Source organism: Phoenix dactylifera, chromosome 8 (assembly GCF_009389715.1).
Source record: "Phoenix dactylifera cultivar Barhee BC4 chromosome 8, palm_55x_up_171113_PBpolish2nd_filt_p, whole genome shotgun sequence".
NCBI classification, from domain to species: Eukaryota; Viridiplantae; Streptophyta; class Magnoliopsida; order Arecales; family Arecaceae; genus Phoenix; species Phoenix dactylifera.
Window position 1 is genome coordinate 20,216,050 of NC_052399.1, and position 19,807 is coordinate 20,235,856.

At 35.7% G+C, this 19,807-nt stretch overlaps 1 protein-coding gene across 3 annotated transcripts in view; it reads left to right on the forward strand.

Annotated features, from left to right (window-relative positions):
• The window catches only part of LOC103707346 (probable sugar phosphate/phosphate translocator At1g06470), a 27,110-nt gene continuing 7,303 nt past the window's right edge, over nucleotides 1-19,807 (forward strand). Inside the window, exons 1-10 of one of the 3 annotated variants that reach the window (XM_026804764.2) lie at nucleotides 1-972; nucleotides 1,069-1,238; nucleotides 4,387-4,472; nucleotides 4,599-4,648; nucleotides 8,655-8,722; nucleotides 11,539-11,639; nucleotides 11,819-11,831; nucleotides 12,137-12,321; nucleotides 12,484-12,570; nucleotides 16,981-17,075. In XM_026804764.2, the coding sequence (XP_026660565.1) occupies nucleotides 497-972; nucleotides 1,069-1,238; nucleotides 4,387-4,472; nucleotides 4,599-4,648; nucleotides 8,655-8,722; nucleotides 11,539-11,639; nucleotides 11,819-11,831; nucleotides 12,137-12,321; nucleotides 12,484-12,570; nucleotides 16,981-17,075 (1,331 nt within the window). In that variant the 5' untranslated portion in view covers nucleotides 1-496. Of the gene's footprint in view, nucleotides 973-1,068; nucleotides 1,239-4,366; nucleotides 4,473-4,598; nucleotides 4,649-8,654; nucleotides 8,723-11,538; nucleotides 11,640-11,818; nucleotides 11,832-12,136; nucleotides 12,322-12,483; nucleotides 12,571-16,980; nucleotides 17,076-19,807 lie in introns of those variants that run through there. The other 2 variants (XM_008791789.4, XM_026804765.2) reach the window with 2 other exon arrangements.

Genomic DNA, 19,807 nt, shown 5'->3' on the forward strand with positions numbered 1-19,807 from the left:
TATTGGTAACCTAAAACTCGGCAACCACTAATCAGAAACTATAAAGGGTTTGCGCCCGCCATAACCTTTACCTATTTATATAAGCACCTGAGGCGAAGGGCAATTCAAGAAAATTTCGGGTCGGAGAAGGTCGCATACTTACTCCGCGTCCGAACACTCGGCAGATCTCCTTTCAGTTTTCTTCCATTGCCCGGGACGGCGACTTGGAAACTAAAACAACGACGTCGTGCCAAGGTCCGCTCACCTGATACTTCGCTGATTCCCTCCCCGTCCCCCCTAACTTCCTCCCCTCTCTTCCAAGATCGATGGATCCGACCAGAGATAAAGATCTCATGAGCTGATTGATTTCTTGGATCTTATTGCGATTGTTCGAGATCAAGAACCGTCTTGGATCGGTTCTGGAGTCCGTCCTTTTCTTGAATTGATTCCGCCGGAATCCAATCCAAGAAGGGATGATCTGAGACCAAGAACCGAGGAGGAGGAGGAGGAAGAAGAGATGGGAGAGGGCGACGTGGAGGCGGAGAAGGGAGAAGAAGCAGCGGAGAGGAAACCTGACGAGGCCCCGGCCGAGAAGCCCAAGTCTCCGATCCATAAGGATCCGTCGTTCTCCAGTTGGCGCGAGGAGGACGGGATCGAGCGGTTAAGCCGCTCGCCTGAGGGATCTCTTCGCACCAGCTCGGCGGAAGGATCCGAAAATTTTGAGCTGCCGTTGCTTCAAGAAGAGGGAACGCCGAGAGGGACACCGGATCCGGAGAGTCAGAGATCGAGCTACTTCCGCCAGAGGAGCCAGGGGAATATGATCGGGAAAAAGTTCGCTTCTTTTGACGTGGAGAACGGCTTGCACACCAGTGAATCGATGACAAAGCTGGAATTATTGGAACAGTCTGCCCATAACTCTATTAATGCTGTTATGGTGCTCAAGACGTTGTTTTATATCCTGATTTGGTATACTTTCAGCACTTGTTTGACACTGTGAGTGCCTATTTCTTTCTAGTTGTCTTGGTTCTATCTCTATTACGTTCTTTGCTTTATGGATGATTTTCTTTCTTTCTTTCTTTCTTGATCTAGATATAATAAGAATCTCTTAGGGGATAAATTAGGAAAATTTCCAGCTCCGTTGTTGATGAATACCTTCCACTTCACGTTACAAGCTGTTTTGTCCAAGATTATATTGTACTTCCAGTCTCGTGGTTCTGATAGCAATTTACCAATGACATGGAGGGATTACTTCATCAAAGGTAATGAGTGATCTTGCTGCCGATTTATATCTTTATTGGTCTGGAAAAAAACATGGATACAATGCATAGTCATTAGGAATTTCAATTCTTTAATTTCATGAGAATCTATGTGTGAAATGCTTTAGATTTCAATGATACCTGATAATACATAATAATGTCTGCAAGGTTAACTTGGGTTTGACGAAAGTATAATATTTCACTAAGTATTCACGTGCTTATCAAAACTGCATACAACAAACAAATGTTTTAGCTTCATTAGCATTCGGGAACACCATCAACCCAACTTTAAGTGATGTGGACGGTTTACTGAAAAATGAAAATGAACAGTAGATAAGGGTTAGGCTTCCTTGTTATAATCCTTTGTCAAAGCCTGAAAAATCCTTGGGAAGAACCATTTCCTAAGATAGAGTATTTAGCTTAAACATATAGTTTGTTGTTCACTCAAGCTTCTTGTATATAATACTATATTCTGTTGGATATCAAAGATGGTTCCAAAGCACAAGTAACTTCGAACTGAAAAAAGATCTTAGGGTGTGTTTGGTTCGCGATTGGAATCGGAATCAGAATACATTGGAATAGGAATCAGAATGTCCATATTCTCTGACATGTTTGGTTCGGAATTAGATTGGAATCGGAATGGAATTTGAATACTAGAAGATGAGTCGAGATTGAATTCTGTTGTTCACTCAAGCTTCTTGTATATAATACTATATTCTGTTGGATATCAAAGATGGTTCCAAAGCACAAGTAACTTCGAACTGAAAAAAGATCTTAGGGTGTGTTTGGTTCGCGATTGGAATCGGAATCAGAATACATTGGAATAGGAATCAGAATGTCCATATTCTCTGACATGTTTGGTTCGGAATTAGATTGGAATCGGAATGGAATTTGAATACTAGAAGATGAGTCGAGATTGAATTTTGGAGGGGCATTTCCGTTCCCCATTGAAATCGGAATGGGAATGAGATGCCCCAAACCAAACAGCGGGATTGAGAGTCACTCATTCCCATTCTCATTTCATAGCCCAACTTCCCCAAACCAAACATTCCCTTAATAGAGTTTGAAAGAATAGAATTATGGAATCATAATTTTGAACCTTAAGTTTGATGATGGTCCATACAAATGTAAAGAATTTAGATTTTGAAACTGAGGATGCTAATTTATGCCATAATAGTAGAAGTGAAAACACCATAAGATGTAACTTAACATGTTTTTGTGGTGAAAATTTCCATAAAGGTAGAATTGATAACAGTAAAGGATGTAGAATGAGCAAAGAAGAAATACTTGAATATAAGGGGGTTCATGGTTGTAGAAAATGAATAATGTAAGAAGCATTTGAGCAAGGAGCATTGTGGGCTTCGATGTTGTTTTGTTTTGCTTCGCATTCTTTGTTGTGCTTCTGTTCATCTTTCTTCATGTTCTAAGAGCTTGAGGATCAGATGTCCAATACCTTGAGAATAGAAAGGTTGCATAAGAAGCAGAAAGGGGGGGAGTGTACCTATGGAGAGTCTTTTTGCATATATGTATGACAATATCCTGAAATATACCCTGCTAATAACATGATGCATAATCTGAGGGCATTATTAAAAACTCGAGGATACATGAAGTTGGTCTTCCATTCAAATACTAGTATGGTTAATCATATGGGTTATGCTGATGCATTATCATATAATATGAAAAAATAACTTATCAATGATTTGTAACTTATATTACTGATGTTTAGGATGCTTCACATATAAGAAAAAATTGCACATGCATGTTTATATATTAAATTTCCCTTGGTTTGATCTTAAAGAGAGATATTGCTAAGAAGTATTCATTTAAGTTTATATATTAAGTTTTGATCTTAAAGAGAGATATTGCTCGCTCTCTCTTTCCTTCTCCTTCTCCGGCTCCGGCAACTGTTTTCGTTTTCGTTGCTGAAACTGTACCGGTGAGCTACCGGTACGGCTCGGGATGGTCGGAACTGCCTGGTTCGGGACAGTTCCGCCGACCCCGCTTTATAACTTCATTATATGCATCTTTATGATATCAAGAGACTAACTTTATACATTTTCATGTAGCTTCAAGCATTGAGGATATTGATATCCATACATGAATCTTAAATTATTAATTGTAGCTTGTGACTTCAGTTCAGAGAAACCGAAGAAATATATTATGTTCATTAAATCTGTTGGTCTACTGCTGGTTTTTAGTGGTCATGGGTCAATATTTGGTCGGTACGTACATTTCCAAGTTCCAACTATGGAAATGCAACCACAACCATAATTTAAGGCTTGTACCAAATAACTGAGCTGGAAAACAATCATTCATCTAAGAGCCACATTATTTGTCATCATCAATTTTTCATGTTTTTTGTCGTGTTATCGGTCCATTCTCCATCATCTGACCTCTTGACACAAATCTGAGTAGTTCTACTCATAAGCGCCTTCTTGGATCTTCAGTACATGTGCACCATCTTGGCTGGCTTCTTATTAGTTCAATCTGTTTTATGCAGTCATTTCTAACCCAGTTCCTTTTTCATCATGTGTCTACCTTGAAAGTCTTTCTTGTGGTATGTGTGTGTTATGTGCATGGACAGCTGTAGAGTAGTGAGAATTTCAACTGGTTGGTGTACCCAAGAATCTTCCTCCTAGTCTGTGTTCCATTGCTTTCTTCTTCGCTTTTCTTTTTTCTTTTTTTTGCTCTGTTAGAAGCATGGAACTTACAAGACTTCTAAATGACATGTTCTTTTGATTTTCTTTCTTTCTTTCTTTCTTCTTTCTTTTCAATGCTGATCCAGTCTCCAATATCCCTCACATCTCTAAGTCATATGCTATTTTGCTTGCTGGTCATGCAGGAATTCCCTATGTATAATGTTAAATAAGCACAGTTTGCATGCTGTAGAAGTTTGGGCAGTGACTGCAAAAAATAATTACTTTAACAGGATGTCACTTACCATATCTATTAATTGTGGCATGTGCTGTAAACATAAATTTCTTTACGTCAATTTCTAACCAGTCAGCTTAAGTTTGAGGGTCCAAGGATTTTGTGCTGACAAATAATTTTTCTAACGATCTTTGCCATTTTGGCCTTGTAGATCTAACCAGGCGCATTTTGTTCAGAACTTTCTAATGCTAATGTTACAGATGGACTTTACTTTTCGCAGTTGTGCCAACAGCTATTGGAACTGCACTGGATATAAACCTGAGCAATGCTTCTCTTGTGTTCATATCTGTTACATTTGCTACAATGGTCTGTTTCTTGCTCATTTAAAAAAGAAGTTACCTTTCTGTTTTTTTTTACCCCAGCTGTGTTACTAACAAGGTTTATTTATTTTTAACTTCTTATTGATATTCTGCCTTTGACCATCTTATGCAGTGCAAATCTGCCTCTCCAATTTTCCTTCTTCTATTTGCTTTTGCATTTAGGTGAGTTTTGGTGTACTTGGTTCATCTTAGTTATAATTAGCTTACATTATTGCTAGATTGAGTAATTGCAATTCCTTTATTTTCTATTATCATAAGTACATGGCTTCATTTAGTCATCTTAAGTCTTTGACACTAATTTTCTTTTGCGTTCTTGAACACCTAAAGCTCGAGCCGATGTTAACTATATTTAATTTTTGTAGTTTAACAGTACCATTCATCCCCTACCATTGTTCAGAGTTTGATCTAATTTGGCAATGGAGTTTAGGTCTATTTTATTTATCAACGATGAATTTGAATAATCCTGTAGATTTTAATTGCTAGGCCTTAAGCTGAAATGGTAATAGGTGTTCTCTCAGTATGTGGAATGTAGCTTCTGCTATCTACTACAAGTTAAAGAAAAAAATTTTACTGGCTAAGTTGGTCTCTAACAACTTGTTCTAGGTTTGGTTTTATTGCACTGTGATTGCAACTAAGATTAATGTTTCCATAATAGGAAATTTGCATGACTGAAATGCATTCTAGATTAAGGGCATGCTGCGTGTTAGAACCAAGTGGAAGAGATGTAGTTGTCGACCTGGAATGGCTATGATGTTTGAGGGAAAACTGTAGAACAAGTGATCAAGAAAGTTGTAGAGATCTGTGTTCAATTTTTTGGTACAGACCTGATTTGTCTTTGACCTCAAATTGGTTAAGGCTTAAGCAAAGGACTTTGATTGTTGGAGGGTGCATAAATCCTAGTAAGGGAAGGGACGTTGAGAAACTTTTTTGTGATAAAAGTAGAGAAAGATGTTTGGACTTTAGAAAAACTTTTGGTTGGCATATGTGCAATGATGATAAACAAAGGCAAGGGTGTTGCCGAATAGGAGAGGATCCCATGCCGTGAGAGATTTTGATATGCTGTACTCCCATATCAACCTTTATTCATTTAAGCCACAATGAAGCTTGATATTTCACTATGGGTGGATAGCCTGAAAGTTGAAGTCCCATTCCATTAATTGAGTTCAGTAACTTCAGTTATACTTAAATAGGAGAAAAAAAAATGAGGGAAAAATTTGGACCTAAACAAAATCTTTGTTAAGTGATAAATTTCTTGAAAAGATTTGATTATCAAGGATACATGGTGAAAGGGATGATACAAACACTAAATACTTCATTAAGCTTTATTTGTTAAGATGTCTTAACCAGTGAGCCTTCCATCTACATGGGCCGAGGTTATGGATTGGAGTTTGATCTCTTAAAGTTTATATGTCTTCGTTGTTATGCATGGTGCCTAAATTTAACCCAATGCTGTGTATGAGATGGCCATGCCATGAGACCTAGAAGGCCAGTTGGTGGCTATTAAAGAACAACCTTGTTGTTTGTAAAATTTCAGATCATGTAATTGGGGAGCAACCTTGCTAGATTCCTATAAGAAACATTCTAGATGAGGAGGAAAGAAAACAAGGCTTTGTAGAAGAAATTTGATTTTCATTTTTGTGAAGCAAATTGCGAGCGTAAACCAACTTTTTATACTCATATAGGAAAGAGAATATAAGAGTAAATGTATTAGTCTTCATTTGTTGTAATCTAAAATGGAGCAAATGTGGGTACAAAAGCATGTATGCATTTTTGGAGGTCCACGTGTTAAGAGTGATTATAGTCAAGAAACAACTCTATGAAAAGGTAAAAAATTATGCTACCTATATACCTATATTTGTTGTTTAATGTTCAATTTGGCTTTAAATTGTATTAAAAAATAAGAATAAAAAATTTTATTGGTTTTTGGGTGGAAGCGGATAACTATGGGAAAGGCAAAATGTACATGAATTATATCATGGTGCTTTTCTGCTTATATTCGCCATTGCAGAGTATGTTGCATAAGCTAAACGATAAGCAGGTAAAGTGAATGATAGTACAGTCTGACAATCATGTTATGTGGACCAACTCAAATATCCCACTCATCATCATTATTATCATTGACTGCCAATTCTGTATGCTTCAGTATTGGATTATTGGGGGATAGCAATACACTGAAGTTCCAATGTATTCTCTTGGCTTAAATTGCATTTAGACTGGCTTTTAAGAAACATTGTTTCCAGACTAAAAGATTGGTTTGCTATGGACATGGGTGTCCAATGACGAGTACAAGATTGATAAACCTACAAGAACATGTAGGTTTTTCTTATTTACATGTGGTGTAAGCTGCACCCTCCACATCCCATGTGTAGGCCTGCCTGTGTGTCACATGGAAGCTAATAACCCATGCAAAGTTAAGGTGGGTCTTGTTCATGGTGTGTATAGGCGATAAAAACCAGTTGGCCTGTGTACACCTCATGACCAGAGTTGGCCACAAGTGCCACAGGGGCGAGCATACAGAAACAAATGGTAGTCAAGTTACAGATCTTGATCATTGTTTCCCCTTCTCTATTTTATTCAGGTGATGTAAATTTTGTCATATTATTGATTTAATTCTTCTAAATTCCTCAATTTTCTTACACGTGTAGGAGTCTATTATTCAGGTGATATTATTATTGATTTTGTCATATTATTTTATTTAGATGATGTAAATTTTGTCATATTATTGATTTGATTCTTCTAAATTCCTCAATTGTTTTTACAAGTGTGGGAGTATGTTTTGGGTTTTTATGCATGCAAAAACAAGTTTCTTGAGGAGGAGTATATTCATACACCAGTTGCTTTTTAGGCATGCCACTACAACCAAGAGACCGCTTATGTGGATACTTGTATAATATTTTTGTTTTCATCAACTCTTTGTTTTCAAACTATTCCTTGTAAAGTGAAGTTTCAGTATGACTATATGGATTATGGGGGCTTATTTCAAACTGCATAGAAGGGCATTTTGTGGAGGTTAGGTGCCACTGCAATATTTGAAAGATCAGCAAATTTTCACTCTATTTACATCTTAGATGGCTCGTTGGCTTCAGCAATGGCAGTGACAATGTTCATTGGCTGTAGTTAGTAAAGAGGTCCTAGATCTCAGAAAAGTCACTAGCAACAGCTTTCGTTGATTAAGCACTGGCCAAAACAGACAACAAGCAAAAAAATCACTATATATAGCATCAAGGAATGTGGAACCATCTTGAACTGCCCAGTTTAGGGCGTACCGAGCTGTGTCGGCGGCGGACCAGGACGGTTCCAATATTCAAAATGAGAAACCGGCAAGAGGGGGAGAGGGAGAAGGAAAGAGAGGAAGAAAGAGAGGGGGGACGAAGGGAGAGGGAGAGGGAAGGAGGGTTGCCTGAGGGCTGCAGAGGGCCGAAGAAGGGGCTCTGCCCTTCGGACCCTTGTTTCTTTTGAAATAAGGGTCCTTCGTTGCCGACTTCGCTTAAAATTTTCAAAATAAAAAAAGGAGCTCAAATTTTAATTGAAGTTAGCAATTCCCTTGCCGACTTTACTTAAAATTTCCAAAATAAAAAATAGGCCTCGACGGACCTCTCCTCTGGCCCTCTGTGGCCCTCCGGTGGCCTTTGGAGCCTCGAGAAATCCTCTCTCCCTCCTTCTTTTCTCTTCCAGCCCCCCTCTCTCTTTCTCCCTCTCCCTCGCCATTTTTGCTTTGTTGGTACTGGCCCGACACGGAACGGCACGGGGGCATACCGAACTGTGCCGCTGGCCGACGGGTTCAGGCTTCGGTATCGGCATGGTGAACCTTGTATAGCATACTTAGTGCTGTCCTTTTTCTTCCACTATATTCTGTTCTATTGTTCTTGAGATATGTAACCATTATGTTCCTTTTGTCTCATTAACGTTGGTACAATGGCCTTCCCCCTTGCAGTTAATGCCTTTTGTTCAATGCATTTTTCTGTTTCTATGTATTTGTTATATTATGGTGAATTACCATAATTGTTTTTTCTGCTTGTATATAAAATCTTTGGCTGATTCCTAACCTGATAACAGGTCTTTTAGATGCAAGGTTCATGGTATCATTCATATTTTCTTTCTTTTATTCTTCCCTTTTCTGTTTTAAGTACTCATGTTTGATGTCACTCTTAATAATTTCGTTTCAAAGGTTGGAAAATCCCAGCATCAAGCTTCTAGGTATTATATTCATCATTTCCTTTGGAGTTCTATTAACAGGTATATTTATTAATTGCAACCCAGTGCTGCAGTTTGTGATATGTTGTCTATCAAGAATAACTTTGTATAGATCTTATTTCTAACGTAAAGGAACGAGAAGAATTGAGATATTTGAAGGCATTTGCAATCATAAATTTTGTCAATACTGAGGATTCAGATGCTTATCTATTCATGCTTTTTTCAATTTTTCATATGATGCAAATTATGAAAGCCATATATTGAATCTTAATACGTCCAATCACTTAGTCATTGGTTATCTTGCTGATCTTCTCCATTGATTTTACAATTGAGATCTCATTTATTTATGTCATGAAGTTTATATGGAAAAAGAAAAATAATGCAAAGAATGTGTCCAACTAGGGGTGCAGCTGGTTTATCTTCACCCACCTGCCTATAAGCCTCAAGGCAGCCTTGTATGTTGTAGCTTTAAAGCATGACAAGAGAGGATGTTTAAGAAGCTTTCTTAGAAAAATTTATATTCATAAAAAAGTTAATATGGTAGAATGGCTGAAGAATCCATGCAAACTGTCTGAAGTTGGTTGCTCGCAATTATCCGTGACCAGAATTTATGAATTTGTAAAGTTACAAACATGTGACTGTTGTTAGCTGTTCAATATTTCTTGGCAAGAATGCCTATGAAAGATGCCATAATTGTTTCAAACAAGGTTTTGAATTTTGGTTCTGGTGGCTGTGCCACTCACCAGCCACTATGGTCTGGGGTCTGTGCAGTGCAGTGCCTGCCACGCTGGTCCATGTCCGGCGGTGTATTGAAACAGAAAAAAGGGAATCCTTTTTAATTAAAAATATTTATAAAAAGGGTTAAATAAGTGTTGTGCTGATCCATGCCATGTTGCCAACACTTGAAAGTTGAAACAATTGTTTCAAGACCTCCTCCATACTCACCAACATCCTAGTGTTTCCATCCTGATTTAATAAATAATGTTATACTGCTATTGTATTTTTAGGCAACTAGGTTCGAATATGAAAAACATGATCCCCATGGCGAGATCTTGTTGGTGGGCCTACTGTATAGCATCCAGCCTGAACCTAACAGCTACTTAACGTCTAGCCTCCCATCACATCTCCTTGTGGAGCTCAAACCTATTACCTCGTCATGGGTTGACTCCAGGTCAACAAGGGCTTTTCTAAATCCTACATCAGCAAGAGGTCGGTCCATATAGTGGAAGAACTCTCTCTGTCCCATTTAAAAAGCTTACCAAGAAATTGACTTGACCTATGAAGTGATATCAAATAATTCTCAACTTGTTTCCCACAAAGATGGATAGAAAACTTCTCAAGTCAGAATCCATTTCATTTTTAAGGCTGCCTTTTCAAACATTGAAAATTATTACTAATATCCAAAAATGAGTGGAAAGAGGACTCTAAATTCCAGCTGCATCCTATGTGCTTTAAGATACAAAACCACAATAGAAGAAGCTTGCCGCATTAATGTTGCTATATCTCCATGCTCAATTATCTCTCCTTTCCTTCAAAAGTCTCAACTTGGCCTTTCACCTCTTCTTTACTTTTATTTCCAGAAGGAATTTTAAGATTGTTTTAATGTCAGGAATTTTGCCTCTATATTTTATTTACCACCACATACCTCAACATATGTTGTTGAAAGAAATAAATCATCAAAATCCTCGATCTGTAGGCATGAAAATTGGATAACTTTGGATTTTTTTTTTTCAACTCATTTTGTTGTAAAGGAAAGCTAAGGAACTTGGCAAAGAAAAGGACCTTTTGACTCACAATCTACATCAGTGCATCATCCTTGACTAAGACTTCTTAGAAAAGTTGAAATTATAAATTATATTCAGGAAATTGTTGCATAGAGATTTGCAAAGAGCTTTTTTTCCCCCAACCCCATCTTACAAGCGTTTGCCCATACAAACAGGGTTTGGCTTTATATATGTATTAAAGCACAAACATTTAAAATCAAAGAACTTGTTATGACTTATGACATCTAGAGTTTTAACTCTCTATGACTGGTCTCAACTTGATGCCAACCTTCTAAAAATTGGTGTGGAATACCCAACCAAGGCAATTGTGTTGAAAAGACGCTTGCCAGCTAATGTAGAAGATTAGTTGGTAGAAAGTAAAACCTACCCTACTTGTAATGCTATTTGATCTCATGCAACTATCGAGAAACCTTTCAGGACTTATTTTCTTTGAAAATAATCTAGATGAAGAAGTGAGAAGTGATATAATGATTTTCTTTTGTTTCAGACAAATTATATGCTATGGAGCCCTCAAGTTAAACACAATCTAACCAAACACTAAAAAAAAATCAATAAATATTGAATATAATATCTATAGCAGAAGTCTAATTGTTTAATGTTTATATTATTCTGAGGTGTCTGACGAGTTTTGACCATGTGGATGATAAGTAACGTTCTGAAACTAGAGATGGAATGCTATAATCTGATTTCCAAGATCATCATAGAGTTAAAAAATGAAGAAGTTTGGGAACATCAAAATATATGAAATTTTGCATGATCATTTTCTTGTAATTCAAGCATATTCTTATCAATACTAATCATCTAATCCTTCTACAAGATGTTCAGCATCTGAGTTGTCTAGCTATTGTCTCTAATAAAATTCTTTGATAACTGTAGCTATGCTTATGTTATGTAGTGCAGACTTACTTTGTCTTTTTTTCCTCACTTCAATTCTAGTAACCTTGCTATCTTAAACTGTCAGTTGCTGATTCTATTTCACTGCACAACTGCCGGTAAATGATGTGATGTCTAGCTTAAAATCTCTAATGGCAGCTGCTCTTGTACAATATTATAGACTAACACAAATTCTGTCAGTTGCTAAGGAAACGGAATTTGAGTTTTGGGGATTTGTTTTTGTCATGCTTGCTGCTGTTATGTCGGGTTTTCGCTGGTGCATGACTCAGCTTCTTTTGCAGGTATGGCTATTAATTCCTGTATTCAGCTTGCAATCAATATAAATTTGTATAGCGGAAAACATGATTGAGATTTCTAAATATTCATTTTGCTTTGATAGTGAAATCTTTGTTTGCTTTTCTCCTCATTCTAACATTAATGACTTTTTTCTTTGTATATGGCTTTTGAACTTGGTATGAAGAAAGAGGCTTATGGTAAGCAACCTATCCTGCCTCCTTTTAATTTCCTCATAAAACTACAATAAAATTATTGAAATGCTATAAATTGTGCAGGCACATAGATGTCTGCTCAACTGTCATGAAGTATTTCCATAGAAATCCTGTAACATTTGCCTATCAGATTGGGGTGTTTGTAAAATCAAATAATTTTTTTGTTGGACTTAAATAAGGGCCAAGTTGCCATAAAGTAGTTTGTGCATTAAATTGAAACTTTGACAGAGCTTTCTTTTTTCCTGTATAAGATTGTTAAGGTCATATTAGTTTATTTTGGTGTCATGCAGGTCTAAAGAATCCAATTACCCTGATGAGTTATGTTACTCCTATGATGGCAGTTGCAACTTTAATCCTCTCCCTTGTAATGGATCCTTGGCATGATTTTCAGACGAATGCTTATTTTGATAGTCCATGGCACATAATTCGGAGTTGCATATTAATGCTTATTGGAGGATCTTTGGCCTTCTTTATGGTGAGAGTTGCATATTTGCTCCAATGATCTATCCATTATCCTAAAAGATTGATGATATCCACCATTATTTTTGTTGAGGTTTTCAACAAATTTAGCTGTTTATTACTATCCTTGTGGAATGGTCATGCACTTAAACAAATTGCAATATTCTTCTCATTGCAGGTTTTAACTGAATATATTCTCATCTCAGCAACTAGTGCGGTAACTGTAACAATAGCTGGTGTTGTAAAGGAAGCCGTCACTATCGTGGTATGAAACAACAATGCAAATTCTACTTATAATTGGTGAAGTAAACTAAGTTGTCTTAGTACGTTGATATAATTGCTGTGATGTTTTTTCAGGCTTTGTTTGGTCACCAAGAAGCTAAAAATGAAAAGAAAACTGGTTAGATAAGAATACCTTTTTCACATTTGGTACTAATATATATATATATATATATATATATATATATATATATATATATATATATATATATATATATATAAGGACAAAAAACAAAGAGAAAATAATAGGCAAAAGTTTTCTCTAACCAGCCCAAATTTTGCTTCTCCAAAAGGTAGCTAACTAGCTGTTTTGTTACAAAATAATAAACAGACACGTGGCTAAAGATGAATTAACTATCTTACTAGTGACTCTCTTGACAATTGTCTGAAATGTTTTTGTTCAGCCAAACATGAGCAAACTCCTCTTGTGTTTTCTTTTGGTTATTTTCTTTTGTTTTATTTCATTTTTTTTGGCAACCAAACAGTGTCTTAATCTTATTCTAACATCTCTCTCTCTCTCTCTCTCTCTCTCTCTCTCTCTCTCTTATTTACTACTCATCTAATTTGTATAGATATGTTGATGCTTGAGATTTGTAATGGTAGGTGATTTGCTTTTATTCATTTCCAATCACCACCATGAGAAGGAAAAGGGCAAGAGAAAGCTACACAGGGCAATATGTAGTTCTTCTTCTTCAAGAAATCTTTTGAAATCAATTACGAGTTCAGGGAATAACTAGAAAATACCCTATGGTAGTCCAGTATAGGGGTAGTAATGGTTTAGGGCAGGTTGGGTTTGGGTTGGGGTCAAGTAAGGATAATAACAACGTACAAAACCTTGACTGATACCTGATCTGATCTGACATCAGGTCAAGAACTGTCAAACCATACCCACCTATGGGTCGTTTTGCATCATCCATCTGACCCTAACATAATTATTTTGCAATATTCAATCCCCAAGATACCTAATCTAATCTATCAAATACAATCCTTAATTCCTTATAATTCTTATTGGCTGATTTCCAATATGATTTAGAAAACTAGTATTAAGAAAATGACCAACCAGTCAAAAAATTCTTACCAAGATCATGATATCCCAGCCTAAATTATTCCGACCAAATAGAATTCTATCCTCATGATCTGTGACAGGTCAAAGCTTTGACCTTTTGGGTCAGAAATTTTGACCCATATGCAACCATAACTAAAAAGGTTGAGTCGGGTTTTGAGTCAGGTCAATTTATGCCACCCCTAATCCATTGCGCCTTTTAGAAGGCAATTAAAGTGATATACATGCATAAAAAAGGGTTTTCAAGTGCATAACAGTAGTCAATATAGACGTACACTGCAGACTATAAACTTTCTTCTAAGACCAATCTTTAATGGTATTTGTAAATGATTTCATATCCATTTTTTCATTCCTAAACCATATTAAACCATTTGAAGTCCACTGCATCGCTTGTGTATTTAACTGAAACTAGTGGTTAAGAAACAAATCATGCAATTAGCCAACTATTACCTATTTTATCTATCGATAGTTGATTAGTCTAAGAAGTAAGAGTGATATTTTGCAATGGGAACAGGAGGAGATATGGCTCTAAAAATATCATACTCAAACTGGAAGAGTTAGGAGCTATATTTAGAAGTCAAATAAGATTTCACTTGGAGCTATTGCCATATTGGTAAGAAAGAGCTCATTAATTTTAAATGCAAATTAGAGGTATAGGGATTTTGAATTGTGGAGATTTTCACTAACGACAAAAAAAAGGACTTCATACTTAGAAGAGGAGGGCAGAAATACAATGCCTATAGAAACATCAGTTTGCTAGGAGAAATGATTAAGAAGGAGAGGTAAAATGTAGTATTAATGAGATGTTGATTTTCTTATTTTAATGAGTGCTTTGCTTCATGATTTGGAATTGCCCTTATAGTCCAAGGCTGGCATACTATGGGTTAAAAGTAAAGTTGGAATTAAGTTGATCAATGAGACATACTGAAAAAAGTTAAGGGCCTGGGATATATACAGTTTTGCATTTGTTGAAGTGTTTAAGGTCTCTCAAATATGTGCTACTTCTCTATTATTAGTTCATTGGAAGGTTCAATTGATGGAAAAGCTAAGCGAACATCCATCTAAACTTTTCCTTGAAAAAGGTAATTACGGAATTCTGTCCCATTACATTATTCTCGGAGATTACAAAACAGTGTCCAAGGTTCTTTCTCAAGGAGAAAGAGAAGTGACTGATATCTATTTTCATAAATTTATGGGTGTGTGGTAGAGGAAGACAAATTTTCCATGGGTTAATTATTTATTATGAATATAATGATTCTTGGAGGAATCAAGAGGGAGCGCATTGGTGACAAGGCATCATTTAGAAGATTAACATGGATAAATTGAGAAATCATTAAGTTAAATTGGTCCTTCCTATATCACATACTTGGATGTTCTGAATTTGCCATGTAGAAGTTTTATGCTACTTATGTCCACCATTTTTCTTATTATGCTTCCCCAGAGGTTATATCTAGAAAATCAGAGGGTCAAGACAAAGAATGTGCTTTTACTCAATATCTTTCTAAAATTATTGGAAAAGCAAATATATCCTTTTCGCTAATGATTATTCTTTTATCCTGTGTCGTTCTACAGTTGCTGGAAAAGCAAGCATAAACCTGTTGCATAAGGTGGAAATTTAACATCTTTCCCTTTGAATTTGTGGATGACATACACAATGGGGTAGGGACTAGGGATTGACTATTTTACCTTGTTCTTGTTACTTTGAGGGGGTCTTAAGTCTCAAAGCGATGCTTTGAAGTTTACTTATGTGCGTGAATACCACAGGAAATCTGGAAGCAACTGCTTCTTCAGTTCATCTATATTTTTATGTATCTACTCATACTCGGTTGTATCATGCAGATATGCTGTGACACAGGCTGATGCTGCATGATTTGCCTTTATAATGTCTATAGGCATACAGATGTCTAAGATTATATTGACTCATCTTGATTGTGATATGCTATACTGGTAGTGCAGTACTTTTTCTTGATTCTGCAAAGTATAAAGATTAATTTGCTGAAATGCAAACAAAATCATTAGATAAAGATACAGCTTTATGTAGGTCAAGATATGGAATTATAGATAGTAACTAAGAATGCTTGTCTAATCATTATTCATATCACCAAAAATTATCAGTCAGAGTCCAAATTTTCTAACAGCAACAATGTGCTTGTGTATACTGATTAGTTAGAAAGAAAGAGTGGATGAAACAAGTGGGTGATTGCAGTAGGTTTGGAAGATTATCAATCTAAATTTTTTTGTTATGGATGAAGTTTCAAACTATGCTTCTACATGTATCTGCTTTATTAAATCCATTTTACTCTTTTTCCCTTTCAGCTGTATTGATAAGTTTGTCTACCAACTCAACCAAATCTTTATATTTGTAAAATTAGTTAATTACCTGCCAGACCTGCATATTTTTGATAGGTAAATGTTTCACATGAGATTACCAGAAAGGGTTTGTGTCACTAGCACAGGATGTGTTGGCTACTGGCCATCGTGACATGTGTACCATGTTGTGCCAAGAAGAAAAAACTTATTTTACAATTAAAGATACTTTCAATTAAAAGGAGGATTAAGTGATGCGGTTCTGGCAGTGCAAGTGTTAATATTGACCCAGCATGGTATGTGCTTGCCAGCATGGACTGGTAGGATTTGGCACTTATGTCTTGATTACAAGCTTAAATGTTCATGTCATTGAGCTGTAACTTTACATGTGAATTGTTTTTGAGATGACTAGTTCTTTTCGCATAAAAACTACCGTTGTAGCATTTCACCATTCTTGACATTATAAGATGTGCTAGAGAAATCAGTTGTTCCTGTATGTTCAATGTTAAGTTACTATGAAGTCTTTCAAGAATATTCTTTGCTCTAATGGAGAAAGATTTACTTTTTGTTATGCTCATTAGTGCTTAATATTCTATGAGCCCAACATATTACAAGATGTGGTCACTCCCAATTTCTCCAAATCTTATGTACTAGTGTTTATTGGGACACCATAGGGCAGGCCTTGGCGGATCGGTATGGTAGCTTCATTATAACCTGGGTGCCATAGGCTTGAAACATAGAAAGAGTCTATCTGCATACAGGGGTATGCAGGAGCTTTATGCACTGGGATGCCCTTTTTATGCTTGCCACCAGTCGGGGTGTCTTTGATAATTTAATAGCTGGCAATGCTTTATTAACCTGCAACATTATTGCTAATTAATTCCCTTTATCAAGCTGCTGTATTATTGATTATATATTTTGTGAACACTGATCATATTTTCTTTCTGATTATATAGTGGTTGAGATAAAAAATCAACATGTAATTTAGTTAAATACATATTTTTAATGTATGAAACCTCTGTTCAGGTTGCTGTGTTTTATTACCATGATCAGTTTACAATTTTAAAGGGAATTGGGCTTCTCACGATTATGGTTGGTGTCAGTTTATTCAACTGGTACAAGTAAGTAAGAACTTTCTTAGCGGAAATTTGTGGCTTCTATCTTTTTCTTATTTTCTTTTGTTGCTTGTTTAGCAAGGTGGCTTTTATTTTCTTGATGCTTAGCCATTATAACATTAGTGACAAAATTGCTTGAATCCAGTGAAAGAATTGGTGATATAACGTCCATTTATCTCAATATATGCCTCGAAGCAACCAGTCAAACGTTGTGGACCTGTCCTTTAGGTTCTTTATGTTGCTGATTTCATAAAAAGCCTGCATCTCATGTTATAAAATGCATATTCAAATTCTTTTTCACCTCAATTCGAGTCCTATATTATTATGCTATAGTCCTGATAGAAAACTGAGTGCTGACTGTGCATCATCCATATTGGATCTGTTATTTATTTCTTTTGCATATGAACTCGATGTTTTGATAATTTGAAACTACCAAGGGCATTGATATAAGTGCCCATTTAAAGTGATGTGTTCATTACTACCGACTGCATCTTTCCAAAAAAAATTTAACTTAACCTGCCTCTAATATATTCATCACAATTTAACCTTCCTCAGACAAAAGCTTTCTCTTCCTGAACTTGTTTACACCCATGCAGTCTCTTTGATGATTTCTTATCTCTTGGATACTCATTCTATCCTCTTTTGGGTTTATGCTCATTGTAAGATCTTAACTATGTTAGTGGGGCTTTTTTTAATGATCTAACAATCAAGAAACTCACTGTGTATGAGTTGCAGTATTCTTCATAACCTATAGTAGAGTTTGACTCCTAGAAGTTTAGTCTATGTTACTCATTTCTAACTTCTACCAAATTCACATACACACCAACATAGGTTTTTCTCAGTCAGCAATTCTCCAAATAAAAAGAATTTTGAAACCTAACATTGCAAAAGTCCAAATTAAAACATTATCTGATTTTATTATCATATCTTATCTTTATGCCTGCTTTATGATAAAATAGAATATTACAAAAGTGGCCTGTGACTTCCTTCAATATATACACATCTTCTGCAAGGGCAACAAACCTGAAGACTGGTTGGTTAGCAGGACACGGAACCACTGGTAGGAAGTAGGAACTACTACTAGGACAAGTTTTGACTGGAATGCAGACTTTGCTACTCAGCTTATGGACTTAGATATGGTCGATTGTTTCAGTTGTTCATATCTCAGATTTACTTACTCAAGGCTTTGCCTTCTTCCTGTGAGTCAAAAAAAGACACAAGATAAAGCCTGGATTCAGCTTCTCCAGTTTCCATATTCTGAAGATTTATCCTACAACCATGGCAATGCATCCTTTTGGTTTCACTCTGGTTAAAGCATTCTAGATCTTATGAGACACAAGGGGAAGTGATCAAAAACACATAATCAATTGCAAGACTTTAGAAAAATTCACTACAGAGCAGATTCACAACCTTACCAAACATATCTGAACTACAGCCACCCATAATTGAAGAGAATCCTTTTTGCGAGAATGCAGGGTCTCATATATGATGTGCAAACTCATTTATCATTCTTGTTTTGGAATAATGGGGGTAAGCCTAGAGAGGAAAGTTGTAAAAAGGTTGTTTTATAACATACAAAACCAAATTAAATTCTAGCATGATATTTAATTTTTTATATGAAAATACTCGTCCTCATTTGGTTTTAAGAGGTAATTTCAGTCAGCAACTTAGATAATTGAATAAATAGTTGGATTTGAAGAATAAGTGCTGAGGAAGGACACTTGCAATATACTTTATTATGTGAAAAATATATAAAGGGAAGAGAACCCACTCAGAAGCAACATAGCATTGACATGTACTGGGATGGTCAAATTATGTTATCAGTTGAGTTGGGGAAAATATTATTTTGTTTGAACAATTCCTTTCAAAGTGTACATGAAGGAAGATATTTTGTAGTTTATTATTTTCATAGTATCAACTGATGACCTTTTTAGAAGGTTCTACTAAATAGAAAGCCTGTCGTAGAGACCTCTAATCTCTTACACAATTTTGATAAATCTTTCTGGTGAATCTTGGTTCTGCATAAATGAATGGGTTATTCCAAGCAGGATAAGCAATCCTCAGACTTCAGTGAAAAATTTTAACTTCATATTTTCATATTTGATAATATAGTTAGGATTTTTTACGTATATACCCTTCTAAATATTGGAATTTGCATGAATACTCTTTTAAAATTGATATTTGAATGTATACCTTCATAAAATACTTGTTTTGCGTGCATACCCTTCTTTTTCTTTTTTTGCATAGATGCCCATGCTATCTAATGCTGTTAAGAAATTAGCGGTTTAAAATTGAAATGACTAAAATACTCTTAATGGGTAGATATGCAAAAAAAAAATATTTATAAGGATATACATGCAAATATCAACTTCGCAAGGGTACTCATGCAGTTTTACATATTTAGGAGGGTATACATGTAAAAAATTTTAATTTTATTTTTGTCAGTTTCAATTTGTTTTAACATTCAGATTAGTCTAATAACTGCTTCTCAATATTTTCTGTGAGAACATTGCTCAGGAAAAAGATAGATTCAACGATTAGATAATAAAGAGAGTTATAGAAGTTTTTTCACTAATCATAAGATTGTTCTACTTTATTCTTCTTCATTTATAGCAACCATTATATCTTATTTCATCAAAAACCAGCTTGTAATATTTATTGCTATAGATGCATATATAGGGGCGTGAAGCAGAATATAGAAGAAATTAGAATCTCTTAAAGGCACGCGATAGATTTCA